This window comes from Argopecten irradians, chromosome 7 (assembly GCF_041381155.1).
Source record: "Argopecten irradians isolate NY chromosome 7, Ai_NY, whole genome shotgun sequence".
Lineage (NCBI taxonomy): Eukaryota > Metazoa > Mollusca > Bivalvia > Pectinida > Pectinidae > Argopecten > Argopecten irradians.
In genome coordinates this window covers 7,678,282-7,702,349 of record NC_091140.1, presented here as the reverse complement: position 1 = coordinate 7,702,349, position 24,068 = coordinate 7,678,282, and the positions used below count along the sequence as shown (strand labels likewise).

The window sequence follows — 24,068 nt, the reverse complement described above, 5'->3', positions numbered from 1 at the left end:
AAATAAAGAAGAGACCAATTAACGTAATTTCATTATACTAATCTCTAACAAATCTTTCAGACTGGTATTGTTTTGTTTTGAAATATAAACTGTAAGGGACACGTATGTTTTATAAGGAGTACTCGGTTATCATATACTGGCTAACTAAATAGCATATTTACATGAGAAATACAAGGGTACACAAAGAGTAAATAATTGATCAAAATGAAGGAGGGTTAAAAAATATACGAACTTTTACGATATGTAAAGTAAATGTAAACATTTAATTAAATAAAAGACAAACACAAAATTCAAGTTAGAATGTTAGAAGAGAAAATGTAGTTTTCACAATAGTAAATATATAGAAATCGTATAACACGAATAAATTACGAAGCCGACTAAGGTCTTCAAAATTCAATAAAGTCTAAATGCACTGAGAGTACTATACCTAATTTATCTTAATGTGATTTTATTTGATATGAATGGCAGAAGTTGACGAAGGCTTCAACATGAAAAAGCTAATATCAAACTGAACAGCCAATTCTATAAAATACACTGCTAATATTACAAATTCTATAAAGTCCAGCATTTTCTGTGTTATTCCAAGTAAAATATCGCCATACGAGAACAGCTAAAAAGTGGAAACAGCACACCGTTAAAATCCATTATAAACATTTCGGAATGTCACTACTAATATTTGGTAAAAACAAAGATAAGTTTGATGCTCCTTTTGAAGTACAACACCGCAGCAAACATGTTGAAGCCATACTACTAAATGCAGTTTGGACACGGTGAACTAAAATTAGAAAAGTGGAAAATGGACAGCAGAAACACAAGACAAATTGGTAATCTAGGTTGAAAGGGCGTTTTCGGCAAAACTACAGGAAAAGAAATGCTAGTGACGTGTCTATAACTTATCCATCTCCGATATAAAAAAACCCAAATAGAAAATATTAAGCTCGCTCTAAGAGGGCATTATTTCAGTATCCTGATACATACATTGTTTGTATGTTTAGTACATTGACAATGTTTAGATAACTGTAATAATGATATTGGTATTGATATAAACTATTGGTTTGTTGTCAACATAGCTGTATACCTGACCTGAATAGTAAACGTGAATAGTATAATATTTCATTTTTCACCTTGCACTATCTATCTAAGCATGGCGACACATGACGACACATATACATAAATCGGAATGCAGATAACAAACACACACATGTATACCATACATCAGGTGACCTACCCGGATATACACCGAGGAGTAGTAAGTTGTCGTCTGCTCTATTTAACATCGGGTCTAACAAGAATTTCTGTATTGATACCGAACACATTATGTGACAAAGACTGGCATGCCTAATCCGCTCAGTGGGAATAAGGTGAGAAATCATGAATCAACATATTGTACAATCCCCCTACTTTCGTTTTATATATTGGAAACACAGCGTCCATATTGATAATGACAGAGGTGTACGTGTGCGAGCCTTGTTTATTGTCCTTACGTCAGGTTGGGCACATGTAAATGTATTGCTATCATAGCGATATATATAGCTATACAAAACTGACGGTAAACAATATTTTTGAAGATAAAAATGCTTCCGCTCAAAACCGACAACTGGAACTTGCAGTGGTTGTTTATAACGATCATTTAAACATATTGAAAGCAGTTTCGATGAGGTACAATTAAGCTAATCAAGTTAATTATTGTTCTATTGTTTCGAACGAAAAGTGGTTGCATAGCGTTCAAATAATCTTTATACACATTCCCTGCAAGTTTCAGGAGTCGGTTTTGAGCGCAAGCATTTTTATCTCCAGAAATGTCGTTTTTCGCTAGTTTTGTATAGCTATAAATAGCTATTATAGCTATATATCGCTATAATAGCAATAAATGTACATGTGCCCAACCTGTACGTGTGTAAGTTAGTATTTTGTAGAATGTAAAGAAACTGTGTGAATCCTTCTGTATACATAGGTAGCAGCATACTTTATACACTTCTCGCATTAAATATTATATATGTGTTCCATACATAAAATGTTATAAACAGTGTCCGAAACTTTAATTAGATAAAAAGCCTAATAGATAAATCAAGGTGTTATGTAATATACCAATAATCGGAATATGAATGTGATGATTTTTTTAATGATAACAATCCAGCAGATATATGATCTTTTCACAAAGACCAATAGTGTATAATCGGATTACTTGTACGTATTTGTTTTATAGTCATTTGGTGATTAGTATAAACATTTAAACTCCAAATCAATATTGGCCTTGGAATAATTTCACTACACACTGGACTACATTCTACGATATCTAATATTTCAGATCTAAACGATTGCGCCGTATATCGCCATGGCAACATGGGCGGAAGACTCGGCCAGTGAAAAGTTAATAGTCGCCGCCATTGACTTTGGGACCACTTACTCCGGATATGCATTCGCCTTCAAGAAAGATTACACCTCTGATTGTCAAAATATCCGGATCCACGGGGCTACTTTTAAAGGTGGGTTGTCGTTGAAGGCTCCAACATGTGTACTGTTCGATGAATTTGGAAACTTTCACTCCTTTGGATTTGATGCCGAGAACACATACGCAGAGTTAACAGCCGAAGATGAACACCACGAGTGGTACTACTTCAGAAGGTTCAAGATGATGTTGTATAGCAACCCGGTAAGTACATAGAAATGGAACATTACTGTTTCCAATGTCCCACACTGACTACCAATGTAAACAGAAAACTTTCCTTGAAAAATATCTATATAATTACCATAACAACAATTGAAGATTCTCATTATATTATACGTATGTCTTTGATGTGACATTCCACATACAGCAGTCTGTTTAAAAATCATGGCATGAGATGAGAAGACGATACGTAGTTTTTATTTTATCAAAAGCCGTTTTCATGCTGCTAATTGTGCTAATTCCGATACTGAAGGTAATTGCACCTCAGATATGTTGAATATTTTCTACCCATAGAGTATTTCCACACAATCCATCCTGTTGGATGATAAAGGGAAGTCACTGAGTGCCATGACTGTGTTCTCAGCGATCATATCCTATCTCCGTCGACAAGCAGTCAGCAAAATAAATGAACGTTCTATTGGTGCGGGCTTTATGGACGAGGAGATCAGTTGGGTGTTAACTGTTCCTGCTATCTGGTCTGATCAGGCCAAGAAATTTATGAGAGAAGCAGCAAAGAAGGTAACGCATGTGGTTCTGCTTTTCCTTGCCTCTATGCTGATAATGTCTTCTTAGGAGTCAAACTCATAGCATACCAAACAGTATCGGTCACAAACGGATCTAAGACTAAGATAGGCTATGCCTGATGTATAATCCTATTGACACTTAACATCTTTTGTCAATTAAATATTAAGAAATTGAAATAAACGGATCTAACAAAATAAAGACAATCATGCATTCATGAATCCCAGTTATCTTCTCATGAATATTTACATACACACACATCCCTATGTAATATGACTGATGATATGGCTCACGTTTGACGTACATGTACATGACATGTCCAACAAGTCTGAATCAAATGTCTGACACCAAAATAGCCATGTAATTATTTTTACCATTATCTATTCTGTTTCACATAGTTCCAGAAAATATGTACCAAACTAGAAAGGTCAAGATATAGATTATAGACCATTTAGACATGAATATCCATACAATTTGCTCATTATGCAGTTCATAAATTCTACATAGAACAAACTCCAGAATATTTCAAAAGTTGTCAGAAATGACGCCATTTTATGGGTAAGGTCATTTGGTTATTGGTCAAAAAATGCTTGATTGTCCCTTTATTCTGTGAGTATTTATTACAATAGATTCAAAATGTTGCAGTTAGATGATTTGGGTGCATTTATCTGCTCAAAATTCATTTCTGATGCAGTGTCATCATTGAAATAATTATCATTACCAAAACAATTCAAATCTTCGTGATCAAATGTATCTTGGTAAAAAGTATATCATTGTTTCAATGGAGTTATAATGTTTTATTTTGAAATCATACACTAGTTGTAAATGTTTGCATTGCATCAAATTTTGGTATCGGTTGCTTTCAAATGAGTCTGAATCTTTTCCATGAAGAAGTTGTGACAGTTTCAATTTTCAATGTTTTCGTAAACATCATGCAGGGTACATTAATTAAGTCGTTTGTAGTTGTTTCTATAACATTCAACTGCTTTATTTGTTTGATTGTTTGTTTGAATAATTAACGTCCTATTAACAGCCAGGGTCTACGACATAGTGAGTTTAGTTATCTGAGGCATAACTATAATCATTTACCGACGGGAGCTAAAGCATTAAACCATCATTATAAACATAAGTGTAAGTGTAATCATGTAATATGAGGAATATATGTTTGAGGATGGACGGGTTAGCTATTGCTGTTTATAAAATCGGCACATTGTTAATTTGTTGTTCTTTACTCGGGAACATCCTCTTGACTGTAGATGTTTACTATTCTAGGTAGATTTAGATATATCTTCAGTTTTTAATACAAGTTGATATGTTAAGGAGACTTATGCATTGTTGTTCAGCATTCCTTATGTTATCCCAGGCTGGAATACGATCACACCAGCTGGACATCGCACTAGAACCAGAAGCTGCTTCTATTCACTGTAAACACATCTCAGTGAACAAACAAGAGCTGAGTGATGGTGATGACTGTTCTGGTATGGAATCCCTTCGTCCAGGAACTAGATATATGGTGCTGGACGCTGGAGGTACAGTATTATTCTTGGCGAGTTTAATTTCAGAATTAACGTTCACATAGCGATAAGAAAGAAAAGGAAGCTATCAAATTATACTTTAAGCGTTAGAAGGCACAATATGATGCATATATGATTTAGAGTGTATAAGTAATATAGGTAAAGGCATGTATTTTAATTTGATCATGCAATGAAGCAAAACATGTATGCATTAAAATATTTAATGGTTGGGATAGCAAAACAAGCATAAAGTGGGTTTTCTGTGTTATGTTCATTTGAGAGTTAACTGGAAAATTTTGATATTTTAACATTTGACACCAAAAATTTGTTTTATCATCAAATAAAATTTAGCAGTCAGATATCCTGCTATCCTTTTCAGGCGGCACTATTGATATAACAGTACAGGAGATACAGGAAGACGGAACCCTCCACCAAGTCTACATGGCGAACGGAGGGGAGTGGGGAGGGACTAGGGTGGATCAGGAGTACGAGGATTTCCTAATAGCAATAGTTGGCAAGGAAATCTGGAATCAGTTTAAGAAAAGACACATGGATTCCTACCTCGAGATTCTTCGTGACTTTGAAACTAAGAAGCGGACAATAACTCCGGATACAAAAAATCGTATAACATTCAAAGTACCAGTAGCACTCCGTGAAGTGTATGATGAGATCCACAACCTCGACTCGTCTGGGGATATAAAGGGCCACTATTGGTTGTGGAAAGGCGACAAACTTCGAGTTGATGCCGTGGAAACAAAGCGACTTTTCAGTTCAACGTGTGAAGCGATTGTCAACCACGTTCAAAAAGTATTCAGGGAAAAAGACACGGCAGACGTGTCCGTTATCCTAATGGTTGGAGGCTTCTCAGAGTCACCCATGTTGAAGGCTGCCGTCAAAGAGAGATTCAGTAAGAGGATTATAATTCCAGCGGAGACTGGACTCTCTGTCCTTAGGGGAGCCGTTCTGTTTGGGTTTGATACAAAGGTCATCTCATTACGGGTGATGAAACATACATATGGGATACAGTCAATCCGACCGTTCAGGAAAGGCAAGGACCCAGACAGTACTAAAACCATGGTGAAAGGCAAGCTGTTCTGTGTAGACAGATTCTCTAAACACGTGAACAAGGGTCAGTCGGTGAATATTAACGAAGAGACAGAGGAAATAGACTACAGTACAGTGGAGGACAATGCCCAGATGGCACTAAAGGTTTATATCACTGACAGGTACGAACTGGATTATTGTGACACCGACGGGTGCTGCTATATTGGACAATTAGTGGTCAGTCTCCCGACGGACAAGCCATTGTCAGAACGCGGTGTGAAGGTCAAGATGAAGTTCGGGGGGACGGAATTAGCAGTCAGTGCGAAGGTTACCGCTACAGGGGAGACAACTCATGCAGAGTTTTGTCTCTTCGAATAGGAATTAGATTGTTATTCATCCTCACCTAAATTATTGTGTATGTATCTACAGAAGCCTTCAAATGAAACTTGGCTTTGATTTTCCTAAAAACAATATCAAACTCTGTTAGATTGTGTTTCTCCAATATTTATTAGCTGTGTGTAGAAATAAAAAGAGTTTATCGCAAACATTTATGCCATCACTTTAAAATCAAACCGATTAATTATGATCCTTTTAACAATTTGCAAATAACAATTAATTGATGAGTGTAGCTTAGGATTGAAACATCCCATCCTGGTTTTTATTTTTTCATGGAAGAAACTGCATTTGGTTTATTTTCATGAATACAAGCAAATAAAAAACCATAAATAAGAAGAGATTACAGAAAGAAAACGTTAATCACAGATTACGTCTACCCAACTTCAGCAGTTTTCAGTTCTTAAAAACAGAATATGTACCAAGATATATTATAAATATTCGAGGTATTGCCCCGGATGTTGTTACTAACCATTTATACTATGGAATGATTCGTGCTAAGATCATAAGAAACAATACTTTATGCCTCTTGAGTTGGTTTGTACTCAATTGAGCTGAAGAATAAAAATTGTTTTAAAAGAACGTTTAAATGAGTCTTATATTCTTTTAATATTGAATTCCCTCAATGTGTGTCAAAATCGTCCCACTCCCTTTATGTTCAGCGCTACACAGGGGCAAGAACTACAAAATATTACTTATCCTATAGATATCAATGGATACATGAGCTACAATCAATCGACGAAAGGAACTTGAACTGATGTGAAATAAATTGATAACTGTTATCGACTACTTACAAACAACGAATATACTAGAATAATAAAAGCTGTTACCTGTAAGTGAACGAGATCGGGTTATCTCAGTCGAGGGCTAAGATTTTGTAACATAAACCCAACCGAGGCGTTAGCCGAGGTGGGGATGTTACAAAATCTTAGCCCGAGACTGAGATAACCCGTTCTTGATCACTTAAAGGTAATAGTTTTTTTCCTCGCGCCTCTAAGATAAAATATCACCATCTATAAACGCATTCAGAGTAAAATTATCCCGTCTTGGGCCTCCTGGTTAAAAGCCGATTGACCATTTCATCCGCGCTTTTAATTTAGTCATATCGCGTAAAACTATAATTTGGTTCAAAGAAAAAATCTGATCAATCGGTACATACTGTTTTAATAATTAAAAACAACAACCAAACAATGCATGGTAAATACTTGAATGTACATATTTCTAATAATACTTATTGTCTGAAGCCTGTGACGTCATCGGTTCGAGACTGTTACATGAATGACGTAAAATTCAGCCAAAAATCACGTAAAGGTACCAGACAGATCGAACGAGATTGAAAAATCTAGCACTGGGTATCATGTGAGATTTCCCTGTCCGAGGTGCGAGAAAAATTAAACAAGGATTGTGGTAGTGAGATTATAGTTATATATATATAAAAAACAATAAGAACCATCAGAGATTGGCCCCATGACATTTAAAATTGATTTTAAGCATGTCCTTGGTATCGATAAATCAGATATCTACACACTACGGGTGGTATAGAGTTAGCTTCAATATTGTAGCTCAAAAGACATTTAAACAGATAATGGTATTGTTTTTAGAGCTACAATTACCACTTACTGCTATTGGAGTAAATCACTTTTGTATGCACGTTATTGATCCGATTTTATATCACTTATAAACTAGGCTACATATAAAAGATGATCGTTACGTTGATTTTACTCATTAGGAATTATATATATACACGCATCTATTAGCAAGTGAAAAATAGAAATATATAAAAATCCTAGAAAAGCAAAGTAGGCTGTGTACGTATTCGTTCTAGTATACAGTTACAATACCCGACACAAGTTGTAGGGAATTCCTAGAATCGCCGATGACGTATTGTAGTCGACACACATACACACAGGGAAGTGGATGAACAGGTGACAAAAAGCTCTTAGTGGTTTTCTATCTACTGGAAAGTTGAACGACTGGTGAGTAAAGATGATACTAAAACAATGTACATAGTATTGTGCAAAGATGATATTTTTTTGTATTATTGTATACAATAGTGTTATATTCAAAAGAGAAAGTAGAAAAGCCAGACCATATATGATTCGCTATATCATGTAAACTAGTTAAATATGGTTAATCATGCAAACCATTTAGTGAAATTAGGAAACGAAATTGTCCTTAAAATGATTCTCTGTTCACACGATTTGATATATCTTTGTTATAACTACGTGCAATATGTCTACTTTCGGTTTACGTATACAAAGTATTGCATTCATTACATTGTGTTTTTGACGTGTCTGAGCATGAATCGTTACGTGTCACGTGTACTTTCGTTTTGTATTTGCCGTAACGGATATGTTTGAGTGAAAATTAAACCAAAAGGACAGCACTATATGGCATATCATCAGCAGCCAGGTAGGAATTGTGTAAACACATACATTTCTGAAAGAAAGATAAATAGATGATTTTGTTATTTGTAGACTACAAACGTAAAATAGATATTGTTTTATTGATACAATATTATTAATGCATTAATCACTCTCATTCCATTTAAGAAAAACACCAACTATCGTGCCAATCACATCATCATGGCGACGTGTGTTCAGGATACAGACAGTGAAAAGATGATAGTAGCTGGAATCGATTTCGGCACTACCTATTCCGGATACGCATTCTCCTTCAGAAATGATTATGCGAACGATGCTCTCCGGATCCAGGGTAACACGTGGAATACCGGATCCCGTGTTGGAGTCTCCCTCAAAACACCTACCTGTGCACTCTTTGACCCGGATCAGAGATTCCACTCGTTCGGATTTGATGCCGAGGATAAGTATGCAGACCTGGCTATTGATGAGGAACACCACGACTGGTACTACTTCAGACGCTTCAAAATGATGTTATACAACAACGAGGTAAATAAGCTTATGTCAAAGTCATAACTGTTAAGTACATGTGCCCTAAAACAATCCAATAAGTTCACTACAACAATGGTAAATTATCCCTCGACAGACCATGTACAGACAGACTATGGCAGGGCTTCCCTACACATCATCATTCAATGTGAATACCATGAATATTATCAATAATTCAACAATGATATATTGATATATAACACATGTGATCTTTTTATGCCATAACCATCAACATCAATATTGTAAGTAAATGTTTGTAAAATGACTAAATAATAGTCTATGTAGACGTTTCAAACCATATAGAAAGCATGAGCTGTAAAAAACATGAAAACATAGTAAATTAAAAGCCATGTATCATCGAAAGTACGACGTTATTCGCTATATACAACAACAAATTAAGGATCACAAACACTACTGTAAAAACATACAAACTTAGTATTGTAGACTTTACCGAAACTTGTAACTATAATTACAACAGCACCGTGAGAATTGTGGATTCAAACCTGTCCACAGATCTTCTATATTTAATTATTAAATACAAACGTATATGGATCCCTTCCCATAATTAAAGCATCAATCAATTCATGTTTTACTTATCATCTAACAAAGCAATTTTATGTTTTTTGATTAAGTACCCGGTGTTTTGATATCTGTAACATGAGAGGAGAGCCAGATTCGAACCCGGGTCGTCCGTATACCAAATTATTCATACAGCAGGACGGCTAGGTATATGCGTATATGCCCGTTATATAGACTCAAACGTTTAATGAACTACGTCCTGTGACATGTATTCCTTAAAGTGTGTTGAAACTAAGTACATGTCGTATCTATATTTATTCATTGGTGTTTATAATGCTTCAAACTGTGCGATTTAAAACATACCCGGGTATCTGTACGATATTATAAACCGTTGTCATATTGATCAGAATAGGAGATCAGCCTTTTATAGATAAAGGATTTCAGATATGACTTTAGCCTGAATGACATTACATACATGTAAGGTGCACTCAGGTAAGACATGTTTTTAACCTGCTTCCTTGTATTCACAGTATTGATTCAAATTAAATATGGAAACCATATTTCAGCATATAGAATGTCCATTATCGTCAAATAAAATGCACCATACAAATAAATTCGACTATTGAACATCGTCTGGTTTTTAGCGGTTTTTGTTATCGAGTTCTGACAGTTTTACGAAACGGACCACAATAACTTTCATGATTATTTTCATTTATAGCACATTTCCCGCCAATCGACAATTGAGGATGATAAAGGTAAACTAATGAACGCCATGGACGTGTTCTCGGCCATCATTAAGTACCTACGAGAACACATGCTTCGTGCAATGCACGCGCGTTCCGTGAGTGACGGTATTAAGGATGATGAGGTCCACTGGGTCCTGACAGTACCCGCTATCTGGTCAGACCAGGCAAAACAGTTCATGAGGGAGTCGGCTAAAAGGGTAAGTAGAAGCAGATGTTATACAAACAATCATAAAAGCAAATCTGAAATAGTCCTAAAAATATCAATAATGTGCCCGCACAGAGAGGCTGATACAATTCATATCGATAGCACAGGCTTTCGCCTATTTTTTCTGAAATAAAAAATAGTGATACAAAATCAATATTAACTGACAAGGGATTTCCTATGCTCCAGACCGCTCGTCTAAACAAAATGATAACAAAAACAACAAAGAAAACTGACTAAATACAAGGTAATTTAAAATGCAATCATTAATTTGTAATTACTACTGACGTAATAATATATGTAGCTCTGCTTCAGTAAAGATCATGGATGTGCTATGTTTGTATAATGGGAAGAACAACAACAACTCCATATTCTAGAAGTGAATGATGTCATTTATTATTATAATAAATGACGGAAATACAATCAATAATCTTTACTTATTATAAAGACTTGTTTGTTATATATAAAATGGAGTAAAGAAAATCCCTTATACAAAGATGGGGATCAATTAACGCCTTACTCCAATACTAATAACAAAATTAAAAACATAAAATGAATCAAAAATACATAAATACATGAATCAAAAATACATGTAAACAAAAAATGAACTGATCTAGAGGTGGAAGGGGAGGTGGTGGTTTTTGATGTAGAATTTCTCAAAAGTCGCTGTGAAAATTTTCGTGTTGTGAATTTCTTTGTTCCATAAACAACTGAATGCGCATGCGCTTACTCACATAATATCCGGACAATTTTTTAAATAAGAGTTACTCCCCTTGTCACGTACATTTACTGATAATTATTGAATATAAGTTACTTACTCAACAGACGCTAAAACCATTTATGTACATAACATAAATAAGACTTTAGCTCTGCTTCAGTAAAGATCATGGATGTGCTATGTTTGTATAATGGGAAGAACACAACAACAACTCCATATTCTTGAAGTGAATGATGTCATTTATTATTATAATAAATGACGGAAATACAATCAATAATCTTATAATAGACTTGTTTGTTATATATAAAAATGGAGTAAAGAAAATCCCTTATACAAAGATGGGGATCAATTAACGCCAAATATAGCCGGACAGAATGGAAAACTGTCCAAACTGTATGGTTATATCCCCCATCCACATCCATGATAGACTTATTGAAACAATAGTATTATTACAGAAGTGGAACACATCCGAAATATCTGACATAAATATGATACATTCGAAATTAATCATAATAATAAAAACCCACTTCGATAACATCAAACTTTATCTTGCATAAAAAAAAAATGACTAGAATTTAACAAATCAGTAGCACATACTAGAAGCCAATTACTCCATAGCATGGTACCGGTCTGAACGAAAATGTGAAGATAGTACAAAATACCTTAACCAGAGGCCAATAACCCCATGGCTACATGGATAAAAACATAAGAACATTACAATAATTGGCACCACTGCATAAAATCATGACATATGACATTTATTATATCAAAAATACAAAAACAAAAAATACTAAGAATACAGTATCAGAGGCCAATAACCCCGTGAACTGAAACTATTACATGTCATATATGTTGTATCAAAAAATACAAAAATACAAAGAAAACAGTATCAGAGGCCAATAACCCCGTGAACTGAAACTATTACATGTCATATATGTTGTATCAAAAATACAAAATTGCAAAGAACACAGTATCAGAGGCCAATAACCCCATGAACTATAACTATACATGCCGCACAAGGTTTGAAACTGGGACATTCTTGCACATGTTGACAAATCTGAACTTAAAACTTTGGCAGAAGTAAAAATAGTATAAGTAATACTACATAACCAAAAGCCAATAACTTTGAGGTTATGACGCATACTACTAGCTAAGATACAAAATCACTACACCTGCTAAATTACATGTGGGAAAAAACCCATATCTGGCAGCTTCACTTGATACAATGTTCATGTAACAAAAGTCACTAATACATGAATTTATTTGTGCACAAGTTGTAACCAGAAGCCAATTACTCCATGGTTCACTTGTATAAGATGGGAAACTTGGAGGGCCACTGTGTACATTTAACTTTACATTTTGATCATAGGGATCCTAATATACTTTTTGAAGGCACATGACTTCCATCTACCCATAAGTTGTATCTGGCTCTCATCAATGCCTTGTATTGCAGCTGTCGTAGCAGCACCAATACGAAAACTGTGTGATTTGTAATTATGTTCATGAAGCCCTGACCATTTTAAGGATGACTTCAACTGTTGTGTGAAAAACAATCGTGATATTGGTGAACCATCCATAAAGGAGAATAGTGGTTGGTCTGGGTTGTCATGTTTCCTAACCGTCAAATATTGATGGAGGGCTAGGACAGGACAATATTTGGGTGTAGCTGAGTTGGCTGAGATTGAATGTGTACTAACTGGGTGCGAATTGTGTTTAAAATGGGGGAACACAATTTCAAGTAATCGTGGGGACCCAGATTCTACTTCAAATGACACATGCTTCCTCAGTAAGAAATGTTGAGACTTCTTACCTGTTGAAGTCATCTCCCCAATCCTTAAAAAGGCATGGAAAGCAAGGAGAAACATTGCTTTGAGAGTGACTCTAAGAAAGTAAGATGAAACAGAATCTCCAAGAGAATCAACTAATGTATAAAGTATTGCTGGGGTAATAGGTAGACGAGAATCAGGTGTTTGTGTTAGTTTTTGGTAGCCCTGCAGAGTCTTTTTAATGATAAAGTGTTGAGTTATGTCTTCAAAATTTCCCATCTTAAATGTGTACCCCAATGCTGAAACATATGTAAGGACCGTAGATGAAGCTAGACCTAACTGATAGCAATGGGCAATAAATAAAGATAGATGTTGAAGATTTGGGGGGAAAGCTGTCACCTGGGCGTCAACATGTTGGTGAAGAAATTTCAAATAATGTTGGAATGCCCGCTGGTATGAAGAAAGTGAGGACTTGGATAATGCATTGGATAACAGGAAACTTGCTGTTAGATTCAGAGAGTCAGTAGATGTGGCGGGATCAGAGTTGCCTCTTTGTCCATGTGCGGAAACTGATGATGAAATTGGTCCATCTGTAAACGAGAAAGATGATCAGCGGCTATGTTACTCGCACCTGGTACATGGACAGCTTGAAAGAAAATATTGTACTTGAGCACACTAACCATAAATCTACGCATAAGCTTCATAAGCGTGGGACACTTTGAAGTATGTTTGTTAATAATGTGAACAACTGCCATATTATCAGAATAGAACTGAATTCGCCGGTTTTCAAGCTGATTGTGCCATAGTTCAATAGCAACGACAATCGGAAGGAATTCCCTCACTGTGATTGGGTATGTAAGCCAATCAGGAGAGAACTCATGGCAGAACCAACTGTTCCTCAGATATCCGCCCATACCAATATTGCTAGCATCTGTATACATTTCTAAAGATTCAGAAGTAACAAAATTTGTAGGAAGAAAGAGAGCTCGCCCATTGAAGTTCACAATAAACAACAACCAAGCTGCGATATCTGCTCGCGCTTCCAGAGTAAGCCGTCTATAGTGCTGAGGTTTAGACAGACCAATGGTAAGGTCAATGATACGCCGTAGAAATGTTCGCCCAGGGATGACTACAGAACATGCAAAATTTAATAATCCTATAAGGGATTGAAGTTGCTGAAGGGTGGCTTTTTTTCGACGAGACATAGCCAGAAGCTCAGTTCGAAGCTTTTCTAATTTATCTTGTGGTAATCTAATTTCCATAGCCTCCGAGTCTAACTCTAGCCCTAAGAATGTCAACACTGTTGTCGGGTAGACTGTCTTATCTTCCTTGAGAGGGACACCTAAGGCTTTAGTAATTTCGCAAAATGTTAACAGTCCTCGTTTACATTGATTGGTGTTAGATTTACCCAAAAACAGAAAGTCATCCAAAATATGAACACAGCCCTCAATGTTAAATTTATGATTCAAAATCCAATGAATAGAGCTACTAAATTTCTCAAAAAGCTGGCATGAATAACTCAAACCCATCGGTAGAGTGCGGTCATAATAGAAAAGATTATCTACCTGAAAACCCAACAGTTCATAATCATCAGGGTGGATAGGAACGATTTTATAAGCATGCTCTATGTCCGTTTTAGCCATTAGAGTACCCTGCCCAAAATCTAAGATAAACCGAACCGCATCATCTACTGTCTGGTAGGTAACTGATCTATATTCCTGCGATATTCCGTCGTTAATCGATTCCCCTGGTGGGTATGACAAATGATGAATGACTCGATATTCATTGGGTGCTTTTTTTGGGACCAGACCTAAGGGTGATACCTGTAAATTGGGCAGAGGGGATGCTATTAAAAGGACCACCTACTCTCCCTGCTAGAACTTCCTTTTCTATTTTTGCTCTCAGAATATCTGCCTTATCGCTAACGGATTGTAAGTTGGAAGAAATGTGCTGTTTTCTTTCCCCTGTATATGGGATATGAAAACCATGTGTAAAACCTTGCACTAAAAAATCTCTATCTGCATAACCGGCCAAAAATGAGTTAAGTTTGTCTGCTTTAACTGGGGTGGGCACTGTCTGTATTTGGTAACTCTTACCCAAACTACTTGGATTTGTTTGTGTTATGGGAGGACTTAGTGAAGGACTGTTTTGTGGGATCATTGTGTGTGGTGCCATTTGTGTTGGGCTGTTGTTGAGAAGAGGTGCACTTGGTTCGATCATGGGGTCCCCCACAATACTGACATGTGTGGGGGTAAGTACACAATGGCCCTCGTTTACACATTCCCGAGTTGTTATTGTAGCTGTGGCAGTACACTCGCTTACGGTTGGCCGTCCCTTGAAAGGGCTTTTTCTTGTTGACCCCGGACTGAAATGGCTGCCCTGGTTTAGATTTAAGTTTATACACAAGGCCCTCTGAAAGAGCCTCATGGTAGAGGGCCACATTGAGTTGGTCCCATGGGCAGTCATGAGGGTCTCGTTCTCTCCATAAACGGAAAGACCGATCATATGACATAGCCGCATGATCTCCAGACTCCTCAGCAATTGCCTGGATTCGACGGGCATACTCAAACAACTGGTGACCTCTGTCCTGATGACGCTTTGAATAAATTGCGCCAAACACATGGAAACATGCTAACCATTGGCTTAAAGTATGGACCTTTTTAGCCGCTGGTAGCTTCACCAAGGAGAGGGACCCATCTTTGATTTCTGTGGTGTAGCGCTCCTTGTTATCTTTCCCCGGGTTCAACAGCACACCCATGTCCACAAATTCATCCGATACGATTTTTGTTTTGATCTTAGGATCAAGTCCAAGATCAATCGGCTTAGAAATGTTCCGTTTCGAGGAACTCTCCTCCACATACTCACATGACGAGGGGCCTGCTGTCAGAGTGTCGAAAGCGACAGCTGATCCTGCTGTAGCCTGGCTGGCTAAATTGTCGGTCTGTGTTTCAGACTCCACCTCCTGATCATCTGGGGTAGGGGCACTTGGCACTTCAGCCCTCTGTAGTGCATCTAGCACAGTCTGTGTGATTGCTGGAATTGCCGCCGTCACACAGGAGTTGACCATAGCCTGCATGTCTGGCTGTGGCTGGGAGGAGGTACTTGCAATTGCTGGTGCTGCTTGCCGAGTTTTTTCCACTTGGACCCTCCGTCTCTTTTTAGCTGGCGGTGAAGACATATTTGTCTAATGATGCTGAAAAATTTAATGACATCTTGAAAAAATAACTGTAAAAAAAAAAAAAAAAAAAAAAAAAAAAAAAAATGCAGTGTACATGTGCCATTAATAAATAAACACAATTAAAATACCTAGAGAAAGTAAATTCAATCAAGATGCACTAATTTCTGCCTTAATTGAACTACGTACACCAAGTAATCTTTATATTAAAAATATAAAGACGTGTAAACACACCATAGAATACCCACTATTAGCCAAGGCTATACTGTATAATTTGGTTGATGACATTTCACAGGTATAAAAGAGAGATAGGTAATAAACCGTAATATCGACTGTATCGCTATAATTATGGAAGATTAGGCATTGTGTTATCTTTTAAAATGCACACTTTAGGAGAGAAAATATCATCCATACTATGCACCTGACAAACCAGCCAAAATCCACCACAAATATAAACTGAAATAATAGAAATCTAATATAACTGTGGTTTTTTGTCATCATGCATTAATATATATATTATAAAGCAAGGAATGCCTGTTACACAGGAGGCACATACACAGTACCAGTGAGTTATCTAATATAATGTATTTACACGCAATCTGACTTGGTAACTGAAAACCATAGTATCAGCAATAATTCGCCATTTGTATGACCACTAATTAATAGATAGCTAGCAAGCTGACTGCAAAATTTTGCTGGTGACAAAAAGGGGGATTTTTTTTTTTTTTTTTTTTTTTTTAGTTATGACTGGCATGCCTTAAAAGGTTCACTGCCATCGCCCCTATTAAAATTGTGCACCATTAGCCTTGGCTGCAAAATACATGTACCTGTACTACATAAGCAGTGCCAGTGGTATATATATACAAAGAGTAAATTAATGCTAATACCATTAGAAGTAGGTAAAAAATATAATGGTGATAATATCGGCATAAAAGCCACAAGCTAACAAAAAAAATCACTTGCTTGTTACAGTGGATTGTTTATTTTAATATCTGAACAGGAATCTAATTATATTTATATATAAAATAGAATTTTTATATACAGCTCTATCATGTCGAGATACATTAATGAATTGTATACTGGACTATATGTTGCCTAGTTAAAAGGTATAATAATATAGTACAATCTCAATGAACTAAAACAAGATCACTTGTGCTTCAAAATAGCAGCACGAATGTTTTTGAAGTATTTCCATTGTCCATTCTCCGAAAAATGCACCCCATCAGCACACAAAGTGTCAAAACCTTCCTTCATTCCCCGAAGGTTCCAATAATCTATCACATCCATGGATTTCGACTGGTCTTTCAAAAATATGTTGGCACAGCGCACCTTGGTCACATACTCAGGAACAGGTATTGTTCTAGTATTGTCGCGCGGCAAAAGCTGAAGTACAGTTATGTGTGCAATGTTAAAGGTATTTCGACACATTGTTAAAAATGTCAATAGTTTAAGAATGGTTTCCTCCACCGCTGTTGTCGAGTCCAAATCATTTCCCCCTATATGCACTATCAGGTGTCTGGGTCGAAGTGTCTCTACTTCGTGCCAAAAGCGAAAAAGGTGTTGTTGTTGGTCAACTCGTCCCCCGCTTATGCCTAAAAAATGTACAGGGGGACACTGGTCTATATTGAAATCACGTACTCCTTGCTGACACACAAACTGTTCAAAACGTCTAACATGGGAACTGCCGACCATAAGAACCGTCATAATGACCGAATACCACGGATATTATCGGGTCCAGTATATATATACGTACTGCTTACACTGTTTCTGGCACTTGACCCTCCGTTAGAACAAACAAACAGCAACTAGTTGATCGCGTACAAACACACAGTGATTGATTAGTCTATAACAGTCCACTTTACACTACCAATATGAGTTTACATCACAGCGAAATGGTCCAATATAGATACACACATTGTCTAGTTCGCTATCATTATGTAATAGGCCCACTGCAGTAATTTCCTCACGAGGATTTTAAGATTCAAAAAGCCGTATTTTAGTCTATTCAGCTATCGACGATGTCACAATAACATGGGACTTACATTATGTTGATGATCTACACGCTTGGTCCGCTATAATTTCGCTTTTTGATGTAGAATTTCTCAAAAGTCGCTGTGAAAATTTTCGTGTTGTGAATTTCTTTGTTCCATAAACAACTAAATGCGCATGCGCTTACTCACATAATATCCGGACAATTTTTTAAATAAGAGTTACTCCCCTTGTCACGTACATTTACTGATAATTATTGAATATAAGTTACTTACTCAACAGACGCTAAAACCATTAATTTGTAATTACTACTGACGTAATAATATATGTAGTTATGGAGTTGTTAAAATCGACACCTGAACATAGCTATAAAACAAATATACATATATGTGATGTGTTATTAGGGAAAGCATGGTCTGCAGTGATCAAGTCGTCCTGGAGTCAATACACATTATTATATGTGATATGTTTTATATTGTTACATCAGGCTGGCATCCGGTCTGACCACCTCGATATCGCTCTGGAACCAGAGGCAGCATCTATTTACTGTAAACACATCCCTGTAGGAAAACGTACAGAGGAGCAAAGCTGTGCAGACGAGGATATCGGAGGCTTGGCGGCCATCTGTCCGGGAACAAAGTATATGGTCCTGGACGCCGGAGGTAAGTATCTTGTCTGTAGGCGACATGTAATGCGTATTTAGTATATGTTCTGGACTCAGATGGCAAGTATCCAGTATGTAGGTGATATGTCCATGTACAAACTTATGTTTCTGGAGGCAAGAGGTTAGTAATTTGTCTGGGGGAGACAAAGAAGTTAAATGTACCACAAGACAGCGATGATCTACATGAACAATATCTATTTACTCTACATCACGTTTCCCCACTCCAGTCTCTAATGTCTTTGTCATTGGTGTGCATTATATCTAAAGTCAATTGTTTTGGTTGCCATGCAAGTTGTGTTTAGAAGTATAACTTGTACATTTTCTAATGTAAAAAAAAATGAATGTTCCTTTATTGAATTATGTTTACAATATTTATAAATGAAAAATGTGGTATTAAACGTACTGACCATTGATATTCGATTTTATTATTCGTTTTGTTTAAGGTGGTACTATTGATATCACGGTGCAGGAGGTCCAGACAGACGGCTCTCTTCACCAGGTCTACATGGCGAATGGTGGCGACTGGGGCGGTACTAAAGTAGACGAGGCATACGAGCAGTTCCTTATAGATCTGGTGTCCCGAGAAGTGTGGGAAACATTCAAAACGAGAAATAGGGACTCCTACTTAGATATCGTCCGCGAATTCGAAATCAAGAAACGTACTATCACGCCAGAAATTGACCAAAAAATTACATTCAAGGTTCCAATTGCTCTAAATGAGGTATTCCAGGACATGAGAGGCGAGACACTGCGTCTGTCGGTGTCAGAGGGACGTCAAGGACGAAAGTTGGCCTGGATCGGCGATAAACTGCGCGTAGATGCTTCTGAAGCAAAGAAATTGTTTGAAACTCCGTGTGAAGCAATAGTAGAACACGTTGAACGGATTTTTGACCAAGAAGATGCTGCTGGAACTTCCGTTATCCTGATGGTCGGAGGATTCTCTGAGTCACCAATGCTACAGCACGCAGTGAAGCAAAGGTTTGGTCATTCGAAGAAGATAGTTTTTCCAAGGGATGCTGGACTATCTGTCCTAAAGGGGGCAGTTCTCTTTGGATTTGACACTAAAGTAATATCTACCCGCGTTATGAAACATACATATGGTATCCAGATGTCCAACAGATTTAGACAAGGGGATCCCGAGAACAAAAAGATTCTAATTGAAGGAAAAGTGTACTGCAATGACAAGTTTTGCAAACACGTTACAAGAGGACAATCGGTAAACCTAGGGGAGGCAACCGAGTATCAGAAATATTATCCATTGACTGACGACCAAACTCGACTTGCCTTAAAGGTATTCACGTCTGAAAGAGACGAGCCAACTTATTGTGAAACTGAGAACTGCACCTACATCGGTAAGCTACTAGTGGATCTGCCGATGAATGTCCCCGTATCCGATAGAGGTGTGAAGGCGAGGCTTAGGTTTGGCGGCACAGAGTTGTCGGTGGAGGCAAGTGTCTGTAAAACCGAACAAACAACAGATGCGCAATTCGATCTGCTAGAGTGAATCAATGGTGAATCTTACTTTTTTCATTACAAAACTGATACGTTCTTCTAGGAGAAACTGTGCGTATTCTGCAACAAGGAAGCATAGTGTAGACGAATTACATAATGTACCTCTAATAGCCTGCTAAATGTTCCCGTTGATGTAGATGGGCCAATATTTATCATACTATATTTGATATTCCTATCTGACCTTATTTCCATCATAGCTGAACATTTAATTAAATGAGTTATATTACAATTATAAACAGTACATGAAATGTCACTGTGTATATGTTATACCCCTGATAAGTTACTTTTCACGTGAGACCATATTGATCAGCTTACAATTCCAATAATAGTATCACCGATTATTATCAATACGTCTGAATGTTTATTTTACAACGTGATTTCCATGACATTTCAAGATACATGTATGTAACCAGAAAAAACATTGCAACTATTATGTAATGTCATTTCTTGTATAAAATTCTAGCTACTACCCCTTTAAGCGTTTGTTTGTACATTATTCATTGGTACATATTGTGTTTTCCTTTCTATTACAATTTCTTAGTTGCTCCAATAACAAAGGAGAGAAAATAAAGTCGGCAGATCGGAATTTAAGCCTAGAATCTCCGAATATTATCCGGCGGACGTTCTACTACTTGAGAAAACCTATCTCCGACTATTGACCCAATCCATTCTTCTATGAACGTATAAGAAGGACTTCAAAGTGAAGTTGTGTGTATTGTTACGATACCATACTGTAGAAGGGGAGACAACCCGCATTTAGAGACACGGTAGAATTAAGAGAAATGTATATATAACAAATGCAATGGTGTACGTGTTGCATGCTGTTTAAGGAACAATTCATTCAATGAGGCTCTGTTACATAACCACAAAGCAAAATATTCGATATTCCTTATGAGACCTATAACAAGAAACATTGACAAACTCCATGACATTGTTAAATGATCAATACGATTACAAATGTAAGCAGGTATAAAATGCATGCTGTGCTCATACCCAAGCAAAAGTCACGTTCGTTAATCAAATGCAATACATAACCACTGAGGAGTAAGTGACATTATATTTAGACAAGAACATGCACCTTATAACATATAGGGATTGGATTTCGTTTTTATGTTAACCATGCTTGTATGGAGCAATTCCTCTAAGAATATATTCTATGGGGCGCGTTAGCACAGTACTCTTCACGTAAGGTAGAATTATTCATCCGCGACGACAATAAAGTTCAATATTTTAGTGTAAAATGAACATGACATACAAAGTAAAGGTGGTGTTGCAAAATCCGCCCACGTGCCGATTTTTGTCAAATTTTGCAGTGTTAAAGGTCTAGGTACATAACTACTTTTTTATGTGTTGTTTATTTATTTTGTATGTTTTAAAAAGGCATAAAGGGCCTGAAATGATATTTTCCAAAATTGCTTTTGGTATGTGGCAAGTGTTCTTTTGAACATAATTTTTATTTTTTAATTATTTTTGTTAATAAAAGATACTTCATTCTTTATTTCATATCCATTTATAATGATATTTACGAATCATTTTTACGACAAATTGATTTTGAAGCAAAAAACCTGAAATTTTTGTCAGGTTAAAAATTGAGGATATTGGGTTTGTTCGAAATATTTGGCATGTTATCGATTTTGTCCACACTTTTAAACCATTTTAAAATCATGCTATAGGTATAATCTTATAACAGATACTTTTTCAAAAAATTGAAGTCCGGGAAAACAGCATTTCATAGGCTGAAATGTAGCGAGAGGAATTTTCTAAAAAAATCAATATTTGCCCTAGTTGACCATACATTTTAAATTATCATAGACACCATAATAAAACAACAGTTAGTGATAGAATTTTTTGTTAGTTAACATATATACTCTAAAATTATTGCATTTCTATTCATGCATCTTCCCCACCAGTACAAAAAAACCTAACAACTAGATATACTCTTGGGTGAAACAAATAGTTTCTCTTTTCATATCAGAAATCAAATAATTATTGGAAAGAAATATATTTTCGTCAGCAACTTAAACTCAAAAGATACAAATTAAGATTATCCATTTCTCTTATGTAGATAGAAACTATTTTAAATTGAATTAAAATGATTAAATAGGGAAACAGAGTTACATTTGAATTTCAAATAAAGTATGTATAATTTAAAAATAATACCAACACCACAAAGGCTACAATCTTTATTTTGAGCAATCAGACGGCTTTTATTTCGATACAATGGCAACAATCTATTTAAAACTGTTACTATCTCATTCGGCCTACCCCATAACCCATATGTACCAATTTTCACTAATATCTAATAATATCTAAATTTCAACCAATCAGAGACCTCCATTTTGTTTCCATGGCAACCAATCGCTTAAAAAGGGATTCCATGTTATTCAGCATACCTTGTAACACATATATACCAATTTTCACTTAATTCTGACATCATTTAAATTTCAGCCAATCAGAGGCCTCCGTTTTGTTTCCATGGCAACCAATATTTTAAAAGGTGTTACCATGATATTTAGCATCAAAAATTATTACTGTTTACCGATTTTCACTTTTATCGGACTCTGGAATCATAAACTGGAAATGTATAACTAGCTATAGGTATACTAACAAAGAAGTGTTCCGTTGCTACATGCACTCTCTATTTTGAAGTCACTCAAAACAGTTTTCCCGGATTTTAATTTTGAAACTGATTTACACATAGACCGGAAATATCAATATATTAGAGTATTTTTAAACGGCGGTAAAATTGTGGACAAAACCATTAACAGGGTGAAATAAGATGACAAAGAGCAATGTTTCGTTTGCGTTTTTTCCAAAAAGTGTTAAATTTTCGTAAAAAATAGTATTTCAAACAAAATTTTCCGTTTAATACAAAGTATACGATCTACTCAAATGATTTATGAATAAAAAATGTAGAATATTTAACAAAGGCTAACCTTTTTTTGGCATGTTTGTGCAGGTAGTTTTAATGAAAATGACTACAAAGAATTCAGGCCCTTTGGTCCTTTTTAAAATCACAAAAGGAAAAAGAAGTGTCATTTTAAAGGGACAACTAGTAGTACTTACAATATGCAAAGTATCTAGAAAATTGGACTGTGGGCAGTTTCTATTGTTTTTTGACATTAGCTTGAACACCACCTTTCAGAGATAATTTTATTTAATCAGATCAGAACTTTAAATAGGTATTCAATTTTGCTAAAAGTTAATATATAGCGTAATATCATAAAGTATTTGTACTCGACCGAGTGGTTAAGATATTACCGACATATTACCACAAGCCCTCCACCTCTGCGATGCGGGTTCGAATCCCATGTGGGACAGTTGCCAGGTACTGACCGCTGACCGGTGGTTTTTCTCCGGGTACTCCGGCTTTCCTCCACCAACAAACCTGGCACGTCCTTACATGCCCCTGGCTGTTAATAGGACGTAAAACTAAACAAACCAAACCAAACTCGGCCACATGTGTGAACTCGGTGACCGTTATTGTGCAGCGAGGCGAAGCTGACGCACGCTTACACACTAGAGTTTGCTGAAGTTGTCAAAACACCGCTTTTCAAGTAGCTAAATTTGTTGGAGATTGTCGTCTGACTTGACGATATTACATCCTTCGGAGCCATGTGATTATTTAATCTACGCTTAGATCCATCACCATCGATAGATGGAACAACTTCACTTGTGTTCGATGGATAGGCCTACAATGTATTTGTGGTGACGCGTAACTGTCAAC

At 36.4% G+C, this 24,068-nt stretch overlaps 3 protein-coding genes across 6 annotated transcripts; 2 read left to right on the top strand and 1 right to left on the bottom strand.

The window, feature by feature from the left end:
• Nucleotides 1-1,198: 1,198 nt before the first annotated feature.
• On the top strand, nt 1,199-8,117 carry LOC138327438 (heat shock 70 kDa protein 12A-like). Of its 2 annotated transcripts, none has more exons than XM_069273520.1 (5): nt 1,199-1,361; nt 2,309-2,653; nt 2,963-3,187; nt 4,554-4,719; nt 5,084-8,117. In XM_069273520.1, the coding sequence occupies exons 2-5, from the start codon at nt 2,336-2,338 to the stop codon at nt 6,124-6,126; spliced, it is 1,752 nt and encodes a 583-aa protein (XP_069129621.1). In that variant the 5' UTR covers nt 1,199-1,361; nt 2,309-2,335; the 3' UTR covers nt 6,127-8,117. The 2 variants fall into 2 exon arrangements, with proteins under 2 accessions (XP_069129621.1, XP_069129622.1); XM_069273521.1 differs by having other exon boundaries at nt 2,207-2,653.
• Nucleotides 7,982-20,819, top strand: LOC138327437 (heat shock 70 kDa protein 12B-like). 2 transcript variants are annotated; one of them, XM_069273517.1, is made up of 5 exons: nt 7,982-8,117; nt 8,694-9,050; nt 10,288-10,512; nt 18,653-18,827; nt 19,273-20,819. In XM_069273517.1, exons 2-5 carry the CDS (start codon nt 8,727-8,729, stop codon nt 20,331-20,333), a joined length of 1,785 nt encoding a protein of 594 aa, XP_069129618.1. In that variant the 5' UTR covers nt 7,982-8,117; nt 8,694-8,726; the 3' UTR covers nt 20,334-20,819. The 2 variants fall into 2 exon arrangements, with proteins under 2 accessions (XP_069129618.1, XP_069129620.1); XM_069273519.1 differs by lacking the exon at nt 7,982-8,117 and adding an exon at nt 8,399-8,553.
• Nucleotides 11,608-17,911, bottom strand: LOC138327439 (uncharacterized). 2 transcript variants are annotated; one of them, XM_069273522.1, is made up of 2 exons: nt 15,867-17,911; nt 11,608-13,591 (listed from the first exon to the last, which is right to left on the bottom strand). In XM_069273522.1, the coding sequence occupies exons 1-2, from the start codon at nt 16,177-16,179 to the stop codon at nt 12,588-12,590; spliced, it is 1,317 nt and encodes a 438-aa protein (XP_069129623.1). In that variant the 5' UTR covers nt 16,180-17,911; the 3' UTR covers nt 11,608-12,587. The 2 variants fall into 2 exon arrangements, with proteins under 2 accessions (XP_069129623.1, XP_069129624.1); XM_069273523.1 differs by having other exon boundaries at nt 13,466-17,911.
• Nucleotides 20,820-24,068: the final 3,249 nt, after the last annotated feature.

What these genes read in the sequence shown, in the direction of transcription:
- LOC138327438 (XM_069273520.1), top strand. Translation starts at nt 2,336, where the DNA reads ATGGCAACATGGGCGGAAGACTCGGCCAGTGAAAAGTTAATAGTCGCC. An exon ending in TGAGAGAAGCAGCAAAGAAG is followed by an intron (nt 3,188 to 4,553) that starts GTAACGCATGTG and finishes ATGTTATCCCAG; the next exon opens with GCTGGAATACGATCACACCA. An exon ending in TATGGTGCTGGACGCTGGAG is followed by an intron (nt 4,720 to 5,083) that starts GTACAGTATTAT and finishes TATCCTTTTCAG; the next exon opens with GCGGCACTATTGATATAACA.
- LOC138327437 (XM_069273517.1), top strand. Translation starts at nt 8,727, where the DNA reads ATGGCGACGTGTGTTCAGGATACAGACAGTGAAAAGATGATAGTAGCT. An exon ending in TGAGGGAGTCGGCTAAAAGG is followed by an intron (nt 10,513 to 18,652) that starts GTAAGTAGAAGC and finishes TTGTTACATCAG; the next exon opens with GCTGGCATCCGGTCTGACCA. An exon ending in TATGGTCCTGGACGCCGGAG is followed by an intron (nt 18,828 to 19,272) that starts GTAAGTATCTTG and finishes GTTTTGTTTAAG; the next exon opens with GTGGTACTATTGATATCACG.
- LOC138327439 (XM_069273522.1), bottom strand. Translation starts at nt 16,179, where the DNA reads ATGTCTTCACCGCCAGCTAAAAAGAGACGGAGGGTCCAAGTGGAAAAA. An exon ending in GACAGCAGGCCCCTCGTCAT is followed by an intron (nt 13,592 to 15,866) that starts GTGAGTATGTGG and finishes TCTCGTTTACAG; the next exon opens with ATGGACCAATTTCATCATCA.